The sequence below is a fragment of the Moschus berezovskii genome, chromosome 20 (genome assembly GCF_049115385.1).
Source record: "Moschus berezovskii isolate FMDL1 chromosome 20, NW_MosBer_1.0, whole genome shotgun sequence".
Taxonomy (NCBI): Eukaryota; Metazoa; Chordata; class Mammalia; order Artiodactyla; family Moschidae; genus Moschus; species Moschus berezovskii.
In genome coordinates this window covers 72,512,081-72,528,339 of record NC_142479.1, presented here as the reverse complement: position 1 = coordinate 72,528,339, position 16,259 = coordinate 72,512,081, and the positions used below count along the sequence as shown (strand labels likewise).

Here is a 16,259-nt window from a genome sequence, read left to right as displayed (position 1 = left end):
TTTCGCTTTTTAAACTGAGGATCAAAAAAGTTAATTAAGATGCCTCAGGCAGCAATTCAAAATAGTGTTTTCAGGGTTGCGGTGAAGAGGGTGCTTATTGTTCAAGAGAAGACATTCAGAGAAGACCTTCAAGAGTGGATAAGATTTGACACAGTTAAAATGCGATGGAGGAAGAATCAGCACACAGGCGTCCCACCTTAAGCAGAGTCAGGACACCACAGCGTGGGGCCCCCCAGAGGACAGCCCATGTTGGTTTTAGTTGAGGCGTTTATTCAATCAGGTCGTGCCCCGAAATTATGGTGGATCATCAATTAGATCAAGTTAAACACTTGAGAGTGAGTGATGTGAGAGCCATTTAACCACTATATAGTGTATAGTCAAGGCTATGGTTTCTCCAGCAGTCATGTACCGATGTGAAATTTGGACCATAAAGGAGGTTGAGCACCGAAGAATTGATGCTTTGAATTGTGTTGTTGGAGAAGACTCTTGAGAGTCCCTTGGACTACAAGGAGATTCAACCAGTCCGTTCTAAAGGAAATCAGTCCTGAATATTCACTGGAAGGACTGACGCTGAAGCTGAAGCTCCAATGTTTTAGTCACCTGATGCAAAGAACTGAACCATTGGAAAAGACCCTGAAGGCAGGAGAAGCAGGTGACAGAGGATGACGTGGTTGGATGGCATCACCAGCTCAATGGACAGGGGCTTGAGCAAACTCTGGGAGACGGCAAAGGCCAGGGAAGCCTGGTGCTGCAGTCCATGGGGTCACACAGAGTCGGGCACGACTTGGTGACTGACCAACAACAACACACCTGGAGTGAATGACGTGGGTCCATTTAGCCACTGGGGATGGAGTGACTTGAATTACCTTTTAAGAAATGTTACACTTTACTGGGAAGTATAGGGAGTAATTTACATCACATCTGTAATCTTGGTCCAAATTGCAATGCAGGAGACTCGGGTTTGATCCCTGGCTCGGGAAGGTCCCCTGGAGGAGGGCAGGGCAACCCACTCCAGTGTTCTTGCCTGGAGAGTCCCTGGACAGAGGAGCCTGGTGGGCCATAGTCCATGGGGTCACAAAGAGCTGAACATGACTGAGCGACTAAGCACAGTATAAATGACGTGAGAGTGGGCAGATTGTTAAAATTCCTTGACTTGCCAAAGAAGCACAATAATACCATCTTTCTAAAGTCATTTGGAGAATTAAGTATGATTGTATGAGTATCCTGCTTCCCTGGTGGCTCAGACGTTAAAGAGTCTGCCTGCAATGCGGGAGACCCGGGTTCAATCCCTGGGTCAGGAAGATCTCCTGGAGAAGGAAATGGCAACCCACTCCAGCGTTCTTGCCTGGAAAATCCCATGGACAGAGGAGCCTGGTAGGCATGGGGTCGCAAAGAGTCGGACACGACTGAGCGACTTCCCTCTCACTTCCATATGAGTATTCCACGTGCAAATATCTTAGGACGTGCCTGAAATATAGTCCACGCTTAGTAAGTGATAGACATCGCCTAACAGTGCTAAAAAGAGACAGAAATGATGGGAAAATGAGGTCAAGGAGAGCAGAGAGGGAGCTACTGAAATTGCTACACTGGAGAAAATAAACATCAGAAGCAGGGTAAGAGAGGCTGGAGTGTCAATAAAGTTCTCTTAGCAGACACTGGGTTGTGAACATATTTTACAGATACTATTCAAATCTCACTGGTGAGGGTTGTTTAGTCGCTAAGTCATGTCCAGCTCTTTGCGACCCCATGGACTGTGGCCCACCAGGTTCCTCTGTCCTTGGGATTCTCCAGGCAAGAACAGTGGAGTGGGTTGCCATGCCCTCTTCCTGGGGATCTTCCTGACCCAGGGATCCAATCCGTGTCTCCTGCATTGGAGGCGGGTTCTTTATCACTGAGCCACCAGGAAAACCCACAGACCTGGTTTAATCATTTGTATATTCTCAGTGTCTGCTGCTGCTAAGTCACTTCAGTTGTGTCCGACTCTGTGTGACCCCATAGACGGCAGTCCACCAGGCTCCTCTGTCCCTGGGATTCTCCAGGCAAGAACACTGGAGTGGGTTGCCATTTCCTTCTCCAACGCATGAAAGTGAAAAGTGAAAGTGAAGTTGCTCAGTCGTGTCCGACTCTTTGTGACCCCATGGACTGCAGCCCACCAGGCTCCTTCGTCCATGGGATTTCCCAGGCAAGAGTACTGGAGTGGGGTGTCTCAGTGTCTACAATCCCATAAATCATTCATTCTAGCTAAGAAAGAGAGCACTTGTGGTGTTGTTCTAACACAGCTCTTCTGAAATGATCTTACTAATGGAGCAACCTATGTTAGCATGCTAACAGTGATGTCCCTGACATTTCCAGCACATTCTAACCTTCAGTAAGGGCTGTACCTTAGATGGTAGCCGATGCCCCATTTCCTCTTCAGGAATAGAGAAGAGCCCGCACACTTCAGCCTTCCATTGGACATAAACACCTTCCTATCTAAGTTGGAAGAATGAAATAAATTGTATTTAGAGGTTGTTTTTTCACTATTTATTAAAAGAAAAACAAATTCATGAACAAACAGTGTATTTTAGGATCACCACTCACTAACACAAAGAAAGAAAGAAAGTGAAGTCACTCAGTCGTGTTCGACTCTTTGTGACCCCATGGACTGTAGCCTACCAGGCTTCTCTGTCCATGGGATTTTCCAGGCAAAGATACTGGAGTGGGTTGCTAATGCCTTCTCCAGGGGATCTTCCCAACCCAGGCACATCCTAATTCTGGACATAAGTAAGCCACATTCTTTGGCATCTGATAAATCAAGTGATGTGTTAGTTTATTGAGTATATTTAGAAAAACTGTCATACACTAAAAGGATGTCTCAAGCCAACTGATATTCCGAATATACTGAGTGTGTGCATGCATGCTCAGCTGTGTCCGACTCTTTGGGACCCCATGGACTGTAGCCCGCCAGGCTCCTCTGTCCATGGGGGTTCTCTGGTTAAGATTACTGGAGTGGGTTGCCGTTTCCTTCTCCAGAGGATCTTCCTGACCCAGGCATTGAACCCACATCTCTTGCGTCTCTACATTGCAGGCAGATTCTTTACCGCTGAGCCACCTGGGAAGTCCCCTTCATACAGGGTAAATCAGAACACATCTTGGGGAGTATGCTTTGTATTTTACAGCAGGTGAGGTGCTTTGCAATAGGATAAGAAACCTTGCTGGGGCAATGCCCTCGGGGATGAAGACACTCGGATCGGCCAGAGGACTGTCCCCCTGCCTGGCTCAAGGGAGCCACATGCTCGGCAGCTGCACTGGAGCCCCACTGCACACGTTCCACCTGGGTCCCTAAGTCACCATTGAGATACACGAAGGAAACCCAAGGCTCACCAGCCAGGACGTCAGCCTCGTCCATGAACTGGGTGCTGAAGAGGACCACGTGGTCTGACTTCCTCTCTTGCAGGAGGTTCCATACCCGGTGTCTCGAAAGAGGGTCTGACCCCGCAGTCGGCTCGTCCAACAGCAAAACCTGCACGGCAGGGAAGCCCCTGAAATCGGTTTCCCCGTTTGCGCAGGATTCTTTTTAAAAGCGATATACAGTGAGTCAGGAGATTAGGATAGACATCTACACACACTGCGTGTGAAACAGACAGCTGGTGGGAAGCAGGTGCACGGCGCAGGGAGCTCAGCTCTGTGCTCTGTGACGAGCTAGAGGGCTGGGGTGGGCGGGGAGGGAGCACCCAGAGGGAGGGGATGCATGTGTGCGCACGGCTGATGGACACAGTTGCACAGTAGAGCCTAACACAGCTTTGGAAAGCAACGGTATCACAGTAAATAAGAACACCCAAACATCAGTTAATAAAAAGAAAGCGAACAAAAGATGAAGAGCAATATTCCCTGAACTGGTGAACAACACAGCTTTGACCTGCGCGGGTCTGCGTGTTCGTGGATGGTTCCCACTGCACACCACAGCGCACAGTCCCAGGCTGGACGCATTTGCAGAGGCGGGACCGCGTGTGCTGACAGCTGACAGGAAGGTTCTACTAGGATTTCCCACTGTTCGGAGGGTTGCCCAACCCACGCCCCAACCCCCCAACCCTGCATTGTTCAAGACTCAACTGTACTTGTAAAATTATTTAGGAGAAATATTTCAGCACTTAACTCTTCATTGGAACAGCTCTCTGCCACTTATCAGTTGCAGATTAAATGTGATCGCACACCACCGTTTCACAGCTCTCCAGCTAACTTCACTAGTGATTTCAGGTCGACTCACCCGGGGATCTCCTAAAACGGCAATCCCAAACGTCAGTTTCCTTTTCTGTCCACCGCTTAAATTGTGAGCAAGAACATCCTGAATGCTTCCCATGTCCAGGTCCTGTAAAACCTGTTGGACCTAACAAAGGATATTGAGTCCAAATTTAGACTGTTTCTCTTAAAGACACTATTATTTTGCTGTTCATTGCAAAGGGCCTTTTGGACCTTTTGACGATGAATTGTGTAGAAATAACACAAACAGATTTAGGATTTTCTAGGTAAGCAGTTCCATTCTCATGGCTGTGACAGCTAATATAGACATCTACCTGTTGCTCCACTTCCTGTGGCTGAATCCCTTTTATCTTAGCAAAGAGCCCGAGGTTTTCTCTCACGGTGAGGAAGCCAAATTGCACATTAGACTGTGGACAGACGCCAGTGAGCTTGCTGGTGTGTTCTAGGTCAGCCGCTTCTGAAAGCGAGTGATTGTAGATGGTGACAGACCCTGGAAGGGAAATGATCAGCCTCAGGATAAAGGTCCAGGTCTCATTTGAGAGATTTTAAAATGGAAAACAACATGTGTCAATACTAAAGTCCTTTAAACATCATAACAAAATTATCACAAGGCTTTTAAGTTCACTTGGAAGAAACACTAACGTGCTCAGATAAACATAATGTGTTCAAATACAGGCAAGGCAAAGTATCTGGAATATTTGTTCTTGATAGCGACCGGGACAGTGTGACAGTGAGGCGCCCATCGCTAAATCACATCACTAGGTTACACATGAGGCTATTTCATTACCTTCCAAAGCTTCTGTTTTCTGATACTTTCTTCATCCATGTTCCTTTTACCTAAAAGGAGTACTGTACACTCTTGATGAATTAAAACTTAATGTTGACCGTACATCCAAGCCCGTTAGGAAGCAGAAGAGCTACTTAGCATGACCTATTTAAGCCACAAAGATTTTCCTAAATAAGTTCAACATAAATCTGTCAAATGATAACTGGAAGACCCTTCTGAAGATCCCCCTGAAGTGTCTGGGTGTGGCTAGTAGTTGAAACTGCTCACCGGAGTTCATGAATGAAACTAGTGAACGGGTGAAAAGCACAGTGCATTCACTCGCCCGTGCTCGTGCCGTGGCATGACCGTCTTCTCACCTGACGTTGGGGCTGACAGTCTGCTGAGTATATTTAACAGCGTGGTTTTCCCAGCTCCGCTGTGACCGAGGATGCCCGTGATCTGGCCTTCGTATACGTCGAATACCAGGCCTGGCATTATTCCAAGAAGATGACACTCAGCGCCTACATGGTAACTTTACAGTCTCTGAAGTTTTTATAAGTTCTCACAGCATCTGCATATTTGGCTAGCAATACTCAAAATAAAATGCACCCCCAAATTCATTCCTTTAAAGTTGCATCTTCTGGGACTTCCCTGGCAGTTCAGTGGTTAACTCAACCCATTGTGGAAGGTGTGGGTTCAATCCCAGGTCAGGGAGCTAGGTCCCCACTTGACTCCCAGCGGAAAAACCAAAAGGTAAAACAGAAGCAATATGTAACAAACTCAAAAAAGACTTTAAAAATGGTCCACATAAAAAAAAAACTTAAAAAAACCCAAACTGCACATTCTCTGATAGACATTGTATACATGCAGTATTGTCATGATATATATTATTATCTGATTAACACTTTTTTTCAATGAAAGCAATCTTGTCATTAAAGATAGACTGACTGATAAAAACAGCTTTAGGGGTAATACCATGAGACGACAATAAACACTATCTTGCTGTCCTGCATCCTTCAAACCCATAAGATCAGTTGTGCATCCGACTTCCTAAAATTATTACAAGATTTTTCAGTTTACTTGGAGGAAAGCATAATGTGCTCAAATAAAGGCAGTTCATCGTATCTGGAATATCTGTTCTTAATCGTGACAGTGAGGCATCATCCCTAAACCACATCACCAGGCTACACAGGAGGCTATTTCGTTACCTTTCAAAGCTTCTACTTTTTCCTGCTTGCCTTTTCCATATGCTTTTTTGAGATTTCTTATTCTGAAAAGAGAGGAAGACGTTTTGAGGAAATGGTAGAGGTGGACAGGGAATTAACGAATCCAGCCGCGAGGCTGTCGGGAAAGCTGGAGGTCCTTCTGCACGCAGGCCCGCGGCCGGACAGAAGCATCTCGGCGCCTCATCGGAGCCTGCCTCCGTCCTCGTCACACGCTGGGCAGCTCGCTCAGCGGGCAGCGAGGGTCCATGGAGACAGAATGCCCCGAGGACAATGAGCAGTGACCGGACTGGAGGACGCAGGCGATGGGACGGTGTGCAGAGGCCCCGCGCCCCGGCGGGGGACAGACGCAAGCAGCGTGCCCGCAAAGAGACACGCCGGCTTTGGGGGTCAGACCCCCCGGGTCAAATCCCAGACTCGTGTGCCACGCACACCATCCATGGACTCAGGGCTCCCTGAGTGCAGCAGTAAAATAGGGATGACATGAACTCTCTCATGTGGTGGATTTGTAGAATGAATAAGATCCTATGTGCAGAGAAGAAAAATGCCTGGGAGACAAGACACTTCCCGAGAAGATGCGAGAAGAGGAAAAAGGTAAGAAAACAGAGTACAGAGAAAAAAGATTTCAAGCACAGTGAAGGCGCATTCTGAGCCGGGTCCTGTGGGCTTCATCTGCGTGACCTTTCTTTCACCGGGGCTTCCCTAGTGGTACACTGCAGGAGATGCAGGTTTGATCCCTGGGTGAGGAAGATCCCTTGGAGGAGGGCATGGCAACCCACTCCTGTATTCCTGCTTGGAGAATCCCATGGACAGAGGAGCCTGGGGGGTTACAGTCCATAGGGTCACAAAGAGTCAGACACAACTGAGCGACTAACACACACACACACACAACCTGTTGTTTGCAGCACAGGGCATAGCCATGAAGCAAGACCTGTAGCCCAGGGTTGCCAATTCATAGCTCAAACTCCTAAACTATCTCATGATCAAATATGTGGGATTGTCTGCCCCCAAGGCCTCTGTTCATTCTGGGGATGTTTTTCCGAGAGCATAGGGCTTCTCTGGCTAACTATAACTCACAAATCATCAACACCCTGCTCCCTGCCTACTGGGGAAAACAAAATGCCTCCTGCGCATTTAGGACTTTCTATGCCTCCTCTGATGGCCCCTGATTCTGGCCCAGACATCAAAAGGGACGTAAAAGTACCAGCTTGCAGGGAGGTCACAATTCTTGATGACACAGCCCTGATACACCAAGAGTGAGAAAATGCCACTTTTCGATGACTGTTCATACTGGACCCTTTTTGCAAAAGTTACTATTTGGAGACTGTAGGTATCATAAATGTTCAAAGTTAAAATAGGCTAGTGGAGGGGGTGGACCAGAAAGGTTTTATTCAGGTGTGAGACAAAGGCAACGTCGTGTGATGGGCAGGTTTTGAGCAGATATCCAGGGAGTTTAGGAGCTTCTGGTGGATTGGAAATGGAGCCACCAGCATGGACTACAGCACACACATGATCTCAGAGGGAAGGTACACGTGCAAGAGCACCCCTGGCTTGCGTCTCCTTCCCATCTCCCCTTGTGTGTGTCTCTTGCTTCTTCCTTCTGGTCTTACTAATCAAGAAGCAAAAGGAGGGAGATAAAGCAAATCGCAGAGAGAAGGGGGGTTAGAATAACAAAGATGAGGACTGTGCCTAAAGGGAAAGGACCGAGAGAAACAAAAAGGCAAAGAAAAGAGCGGAAACATGAAGGTTGTCACTTTGCTGATGGGTGCCGTCCTGCCGTGAGACGTTAGTAAAAGCAAATGCGGACAAGACGCGAAGACAAAGTGCTGTTAAGCATGAGGCTAGCCTTGGGATTCCCAGGTAGTCCAGTGGTTAGGACTTGGAGCTTTCACTGTCGAGTTCCCCTGCTCAGAGAGGAACCAAGGCCTTGTAAGCTGCACAGCGGTGTGGCCCTCCCAAAGTGAGTGGAGCCTTTCACGAGTGTAGCATCCTGGGGTGGTGGTACACAGAGGCACTGTGTATCACCGATCTTGCCTGACAGAGCTCTCTGCTCCCGGACCTGCTCTCCATTTCAGCCCCACCTAATTTTCTCATTACCTGATGGCTTCTTTCCCGTGGAATTCTGGAGACACTGGTTCAAAAGAGTCATTGGATGTAAAATCTGGATCGATGTCATTCTCGAGGGCTGCATGATCAGCCCTTCGGCGTTGGAACCAGGAAGAGGACTTCAGGAAAAACCAGGGAGGCTGCTGATGTCCATATTCAGCTACATGAACAGGTGGTAAAGAAGCACCCTGAGTGCTAGAGCCGCCAGAAGACACTGCCACCCGTCTGGGAAGGTTTAGAGATTCCTCAGACCCCGCGTCAGGAGCTAGCATTCTTTGGCCGGTTCTGAGACAAGCACTAACAGTGTAGTTATCCTGGGTCTATTATCCTTAATCTACAAATTATCCTTAATCTATTACAAGTGCCTTTTTCTTAAAGAAACCATCTAAAATGGTATGGTAGAACAAGATCTTAGAAAGTGATATCAAATGCACAGTACAGCTACGGCTTATTTTAGAAACTTTGGTGGGGGGGATGCTTAATAATTTATATTTAATATGTTGCAGACAGTCATTTTAAAGAAATGGAAATGAATGAAATTGTGCTGAATCACAATCATGTTACTACTCACTGGGCAAAATTTTGTCCAAATACAACGTCAAGACCAAATAGAGAACAGCATCAAAAACCAACATGAAAACAGTAGCTACTATGAGATACTGGTCGTTTGGAGAATCTGAATGGATGTTAGAATTCACGTCATAGTCCAAATGGATAAGCTGGAAAAAAAAAGATACATGTGTGGAATTGAAAAAGGATAAACAGAGCATTAAAGACTATTGTTGTCTTATTTCTGCTAGACACCGGGATGGAGACATGATTCCTGTCTTCATAGAGCTCTAGTCTGTTGGAAGGTACAGGAAGGAAACCATCTAACCACAAGCAATTCAGGGGGTAAAGGTGGTGCTCAGGGTTTGGAAGGCCACAGTTTGCAACAGGGAAGTCCTCCAGGCAGAGGTGAAAACCAGGAAGCTGATACTGGAGCTGGGCTGCCTGTAGGACTTCATCAGGCTTAACGTGCAGGAGAGGTAGGAGTTCTAGAGGATGGACAGCATTTGAGAGTGAAAGGGACAGGGCTGAAGTACTTCTGCCGTCGGGCAGAAGACAGAAGAACAATTTCTTAGTAGAGGTGTCTGTGACCCCATGGACTGCAGCCTGCCAGGCTCCTCTGTCCCTGGAATTTTCCAGGCAAGAATACTGGGGTGGGTTGCCATTTCCTCCTCCAGGGGATCTTCCCTACCCAGGAATCAAACCCATGTCTCTTGTGTCTCCTGCAGTACAGACCGATTCTGTATCACTGTGCCACCTGGGAAGGTTTTTAGAGTCTCCCTAGATAACTCATGCAACACATGCTAAAGGTTAAAATTCCCATTTGCTTTTGTAAAGGTGCACATTGAAGACAGGAAAGGTTTTTCTTTCTCTCTCAGCATTATCCGTTTTCTTTTAGATCTGATTAATATAGACAGATACCCATTTTTGGTGCGGTCAGCTTTTACTTTTATAGGGCTGTCCCCCAAAGAACATTTATTTCATTCAATGCTCAGGAAACATGACCCTTCATATTATCACCAGTATCTGAAAACCAGTAACTCCGGAGACGTTTTTAAGAGGCACTTATTTATGAAAGTATTTGTGTATCTCTGGCTGTGCTGGGTCTTCACTGCTGTGGGCGGGCCTTTTCTAGTCGCGGCAAGAGCGGGTCTACGCCTCACGGCCGCGTGGGTCTCTCACTGCAGTGGCTCTCAGGGTGCTGAGCGCCGGCTCTAGAGCACGCAGGCTTCAGCAGTTGTGGTTCCCGGGGTTAGTCGCTCTGCGGCATGTGGAGCCTTCCCAGACCAGGGATCGAACCCACGTCCCCTGCATTGGCGGGTGGATTCTTAACCACTGGACCACCAGGGATACCCTAGAACACATTTTTATTTTCTGATTGGCCAGTTCTATACAAGACTGACCTCCTCTCAGAAAATTTAATTCTAGTTACAACATCATAACTTGCGCTTGGTCGCTTCCCTGTGGCTCAGACAGTAAAGAATCTGCCTGCAATGCGGGAGACCTGGCTTCAGTCCCTGGGTTGGGAAGATCCCCTGGAGAAGGGAACGGCTCCCCACTCCAGTATTCTGGCCTGGAGAATTCCATGGACAGAGGAGCTGGACACGACTGAGCACACACAGAGTAAGTGAAATAGTTTCATGAACTCTTACCTGGGCCATCCCAGCAGTGAAAGCAAAGGGGCTAAGAAGACATAAGATCCATTCCAAAGCCGCGGGAAGCTGTCTGTACAAAGCTGTGAATCCCAGGCTCCCGCAGAAGACCGTGAGGAGGAAGACCAGCAGCCCCGTAAGGAAGGGTTTCTTCACCAACACGCTCAGCAGGAAAGCTAAGGTTATCTGAAAAGAGAGGGAGACTCCAGGTGGCCCACAATCCCCTGGGAATCATCAGAGGCGCAATAGAAAAGAACTTCATCAGGCAGAAGTATATTTCAGCATTGCCCCCAACCTCTAGGCACTGTCTCATGCAAAGACTCAAATATTGCAAACAGAACAGAGGATATGTGAGCAGAATCAAGAGCTCAGAGAGAGAGAGAAAATTCACCAACTCACCAAAGACAGGCCGTAGAGGAGAAAGAGGGTGAAGACCACCGTGAATCCAGTCAGGATGACCACTGGGGCATATGTCACTATAAGTGCCATCAGCGTGGCCGTGACAGAGATGAAGCCAGTGTACATCAGACCCCAGGACAGCCTGGGGGCATAGAAAGACAGCATCAGCTCAGAGTGCTGCTTTTCCATCCCTTGATTCATCCATGTTTCAGCAGCCGTCTTGTGAAGCTTGCCATATACCAAGAGTAAAGGGAGCACTACATCCCGTAAGTCAGAAAACCTCTCTGCCCCTGAGTTTCATCTTCTACTGGAGAAGGTAGCAATAAAGCATGTTAATGGGTAAAATAGGTAGCTAATTTCAAAATAAGACAAATAAACTGGAGACCAAACCAGTCCATCCCAAAGGAAATCAACCCTGAATATTCATTGGAAGGACTGATGCTGAAGCTGAAGCTCCAATAGTTTGGCCACCTGATGCAAAAAGCCAACTCAGTGGAAAAGACCCTGATGCTGGGAAAGACTGAGGGCAGGAAGAGAAGGGGGCGACAGAGGATGAGACGGCTGGATGACATCACCGACTCAATGGACATGACTTTGAGCAAACTCTGGGAGACAGTGGAGGACAGGGAAGCCTGGCGTGCTGCAGTCCATGGGAGTGTCACAGAGAGTCGGACATGACTGAGCCACTGAACAGCAACAAAGCTGGATATTGTAATGGGAGTAAATGGGAGAGGTTTCCATTTACGATGCTTGATTTGTCAGTTCCAGAACTCCTCTTTCAGTAATTACATAAACACCATGGAACACAAGCCGAATCAAACAGAACAGATGATGAAGCAGCGATCGGCAAACTTTTTCTCTGAAGAGCCAGATAGGCTCTGCGGTTGCTGCTCGGCACTGTCTTCGTAACACAGAAGCAGTCACAGACAACACGACAGCTTGACCATGGCTGTATTCCACCAAAAATGCAGATGCTGAAATTCGAATTTCATATAAAAATTTGGTGCCATAAAATATTATTGTTCTTATGATTTTTTTTCAAACCTGGGTAAAAGCCATTCCTAGTTTTTGCTGTTGCTGTTCAGTGGCTAAGTTATGACAGACTCTCTGTGACCCCCTGGGCAGCAGCATGCCAGGCTTCCCTCTGCTTCACCGTCTCCTGGAGTTTGCTCAGATTCACGCCCGCTGAGTTGGTGATGCCATCCAACCATCTCATCCTCTGCTGCCCTCTTCTCCTTTTGCCTCCAATCTTTCCTAGGTTTGTAAAAACAAATGGGTCACTCAGTTTGCCAACCCCTGACACAGATGACTAGATATAGATTGGACGTAGACATATTTATACACACAGACTTTGGATATAGATAGATACACATATTTAGGTGGAAATGAAGATAAGTTTTCTTTGTGTTTTTATTTTTAATTTTTTGCGATTGAGTTCAAAGAATCAAGAAGAAAGCTTCTTTAGATGGGAAAGAATAAACTCTGCCCTTCTGTGAAGCTGGTTTAAGCTTTCTTTGCTATACTGTACCCATCTGACTCTGAAGGTACTTACTCTGTTTAAACGTCTTTGTCCTCTACTGAACAATGATAAGATAATTAAATGAATGCGCTTAATGTGGCCACTGGTTTGTAATGGAACCTACAGGCCCATCCGCTCCATTTCTACACAAGCACTACTTTGTGACAGCATCAGGTTTAAATGGTACTTCACAGGTCTGGGGGTCCAACCAGCTAACTTGTTCTCTCTCTGTTGCAGGATGGGGCGTGGCCATGGGGTTTACCAGAAGGCTGACTCTCGGAGTCCCATCACTGTCATCAGCGGCTTCATGAACTGTCTTTCTCGTGTAATACTGACTGATGCGTAGTGTATGAAAGCAGAAAAAGAAATAAGGCAGAAGAAAATGAAAAAATCAGTCAGAACTCCTGCTTGGGCAACAAAAGGCAGTATCTTCATATTTACACCAGTCACTGACATCAGCTTTTCCATCACCGAATGATTTGTTGTGATCTAAAGAAAGACATCAATGAGCACAGTGTTAGCATTAAGCTAATTATAGCCTCATGCATTTTGTCTCAATTATAGAAGTTATGTGCATTCACCGTACATTTAATCTATATGTATGTCCATCATGATTTGTCTGCTTGTAAGTCCTGGAATATACTAGATTTTGTCTCAATTCCTTAGAATATCCTTACTTAGTATCTCCAATGGATACAATTCTACACACATGTGAAGCCACTTCTGAAGTGTCACTTTGGTTGTTGAGTCTGCTTTGACTCGTCTCACAGAGAATCCTCTGCCTACGGCCTGCCTCGCCATCACTTCCGTTTGAGGACAGAGCCGAAACTCTCACCATATTTGTTCATATTTCTATCTCCCATGATCCAGGATCCCTGGAGAAAAGTGCCTGCATTCTACTTCTTTCTTAATCCTCAGTGCTCGGTGTAAGGTTTAGGTAGAGGAATTATTCAGCGTGTTGTTCCATATTAAGTGACTAAATTAATTAAATGACAGATCCATTCGATCACCCTCTATGAAAACCAGATTTTCAAAGCGGTGAGTTTCCTTGAACTCAATACTCACTTCTATGATGGCAGCATTAATAGCAGCTTGAAAAGCTACAAAGCCTTTCTCCCAGAACAAAGAACCTTCACATATGACACTTTCATCCATTACTTGACAATGAGCTTTAGGGGAAAAAAAAAAAAAAAAGAAAACACCTATTATGAGGAGATGGGACAGGCTGGGATACAGGGAAAATCAGAATTTCAAAAGTTCCAAAATACACTCCTGGTTCACAATAATAAAATGGATGGTAGGGGTTCTCAGGGGGGTTCACCCAAGGAAAATATATCAGACATGATTATCAATGTTCTTAAGACTCTCTCTCAATAACTTCTTATTAAATCTTATCCATCCTCTCCATTATTTGAGAATGTTTTGTTGAGTTTTGTTCTTCTGTTGCTTGTGCCAATAAATCACTACTATTTTAATGATTGGAAATCACTGGGCAAGAGCCTTTTCTTGAGGTTTTATTTAGGAGTAACATAGGAATGATAGCAACATGATTTCTTTATGAAAAATACACTTAAGATCACAGGCTTTACTTAATAAGAATGAATCTCACGTCTGTTCAGAAACTAAACTTTGTGCTGTGTGTTTGTAGATAGCAGCCATCTGCCATCGCACAGGCCTCCTTGTGGCTAATGACAATATAGCAAAAAATAGATTTGTTTCCCAATAGGAAGGTTACCTGAATGGTCTCCATGCTCCTCCATTGTGGGGATTCTATGTCCCCACAAAAACTTCAAGTGGTATGAGAAGGTGTCGTTAAAGATGACTCTCACCACGTCTGTAGAATAGTTTAGCTCCAGCTCACCCATGCTCTGTTCATCAGGCCAGCCCGAGATGGTCCTTCCTGTCCAGTGAGAGGAGGGGACAGCGGGTGAGGTTTCTGTGCGGTCCAGAGGCAGCGCTGTGGCTGTGGTTTGGGGCAGCCTCGCTGTCCCAGCCTTGGCCCCCTGCTCTGTAGGGGCTGCTGCTGTCTTCTGACAGAGTCCTGTTCTCTCCTCGGGTCCGTCAGAGACCCTGTTCCCACCCCTGACATTCTGAGGTTGCAGGAGGCACCTTGTAACCTAGTTTTGTTGGACACGTTGCCCTTGGTTTTGAGGCAGGAGATGGATGGGCCCCCGCTGGAGCAGCGGAGACAGATGCTCTAAAGCAGCAGGAGGGAGGAGAAGCGGAGTCCTGTCTGCCTAAGAGATAAGAGACCACAGAGTCCTCATTCCTGAGGTCGGGGAGACACTCTTGACTACTCATGCATGGGTAGGCTCCTGGGAGGTCAAAAGGGAGTGATGTCAGCCTTCCCATAGGCCTCATCGCTAGACTCCGTCTTGGCTGACAGAGGTGGGCACATGTGGGAGCGCCAGAGACAGACCAGACCCCGAATCTGGCTCATGCGGAGTTGTGTCCAACTCTGTGTGACCTCGTGGACTGAGGCCTCCAGGATCCTCTGTCCGTGGGATTCTCCAGGCAAGAAGACTGGGGTGGGTTGCCATGTGCCCTCCTCCAGGGGATCTTCCTGACCCGGGGATCTAGCCCGTGTCTCCTGGGCTTCCTGCATTGCAAGCAGATTCTTTAACCACTGAGCCATGGGGGAAGCCAAATACAGACTCAGAACCAGGCAAAGCAAGGTGATTGGCCGGAGGAAACCCAAAAGAAGTATTTGAAGAGATTAAAAGGCCACACTGTCACCACCTCCCAATCTTCCCAGAGTCTTCTTACAAACATACATCTGAATGATCCTGGACTTTCTCATTTTGATAAGGACTACAGTGAGGATCACCTTTTTAATATAAAATTTCTTCAATAGAAGACTAATAAACCGTAAGAAAATCTCCTTGATACTTGAGAGGAATATGAATTAATGTTAATTAAGTCTAGATACTTAAACGTTGAACACAGTTTTTCAAAGAAAGTGCAAATGAATTTGTGTATTTTGCAAACAAGGAAATTACCACGAACTGCCTAAAACATACCTTTTATGAAAGGGGCAGAAGCCAACTTGCTCATTATCTCCTGGGTGGTCTTGGATTCAGGGGCAAATGCAATAATGTAATCAGAATCATTAAAATTATCTACACGTCCCAAGTCCACAGCGGGCAGCTGAGGGAAGTCATTGACGTGCAAATTAGAGGAAAACAGGTGAGCAAGCAGTACTAGAAGACACGAGAAGAGCCATTCCTGCGGAGCGAGAGGAAAAGGAAGCGAGTCAACAGCTGCTCTACCATGGACTGATCAAACACCCACGAGTTAAGAACTCTTAATTCTGCCGGGTTGCTTGGACATTGCTTTTTCCTCTCTTTCAGTGTTTAAGTGTTAGAGTGTTTTAAGTGTTTCGACATTCTTTTGTCCTTTAATCTGAGTATTTTGAAATATGCACATCACCCATCAAGACAGAGTTGTAGTGTCTATTCCAATTATAATTAATAATTTAAGTTCATTTACTTCAATGCAAGTGTTAAAGGCTGGATTGCTTCATGAATGGTCGTGTTGACCCCTGAGTGAGAATGATAAAGAAATGTTCATTGGAATGAAATAGGCAATCCACCTCCATAATCAGGAGTGAAGTGGTATATTTATTTTCTGCTGTCCAAATGCAAAAACATTGCTTCCTGAAAAGACTTTTAAAAGCCTTTGTCATTGTGATAGCATTCTGAAATTGGAAGTGTACTAGAATTTCAGATGCATTTGAAATCTGATAAGAACACACTTTATTGTTCAGTTATAGGGATCAAACCCAGGTCTTCTGCATTGCAAGTGGA

General features: G+C 46.2%; 1 protein-coding gene across 2 annotated transcripts in view; it reads right to left on the bottom strand.

Annotated features, from left to right (window-relative positions):
• Positions 1 to 16,259, bottom strand: part of LOC129544778 (ATP-binding cassette sub-family A member 9-like) — a 60,582-nt gene that overhangs the window by 37,880 nt on the left and 6,443 nt on the right. For both annotated transcript variants that reach the window (XM_055408726.2, XM_088829383.1), the window contains 14 exons: positions 15,474 to 15,678; positions 14,189 to 14,353; positions 13,519 to 13,622; positions 12,716 to 12,942; positions 10,935 to 11,076; positions 10,536 to 10,721; positions 8,906 to 9,053; positions 8,326 to 8,494; positions 6,214 to 6,275; positions 5,383 to 5,493; positions 4,554 to 4,729; positions 4,247 to 4,366; positions 3,364 to 3,502; positions 2,382 to 2,472 (listed from right to left, as the gene is read on the bottom strand). In XM_055408726.2, coding sequence (XP_055264701.2) covers positions 2,382 to 2,472; positions 3,364 to 3,502; positions 4,247 to 4,366; positions 4,554 to 4,729; positions 5,383 to 5,493; positions 6,214 to 6,275; positions 8,326 to 8,494; positions 8,906 to 9,053; positions 10,536 to 10,721; positions 10,935 to 11,076; positions 12,716 to 12,942; positions 13,519 to 13,622; positions 14,189 to 14,353; positions 15,474 to 15,678 — 2,045 coding nt within the window. The remainder of the gene's footprint in view (positions 1 to 2,381; positions 2,473 to 3,363; positions 3,503 to 4,246; positions 4,367 to 4,553; positions 4,730 to 5,382; positions 5,494 to 6,213; positions 6,276 to 8,325; positions 8,495 to 8,905; positions 9,054 to 10,535; positions 10,722 to 10,934; positions 11,077 to 12,715; positions 12,943 to 13,518; positions 13,623 to 14,188; positions 14,354 to 15,473; positions 15,679 to 16,259) is intronic.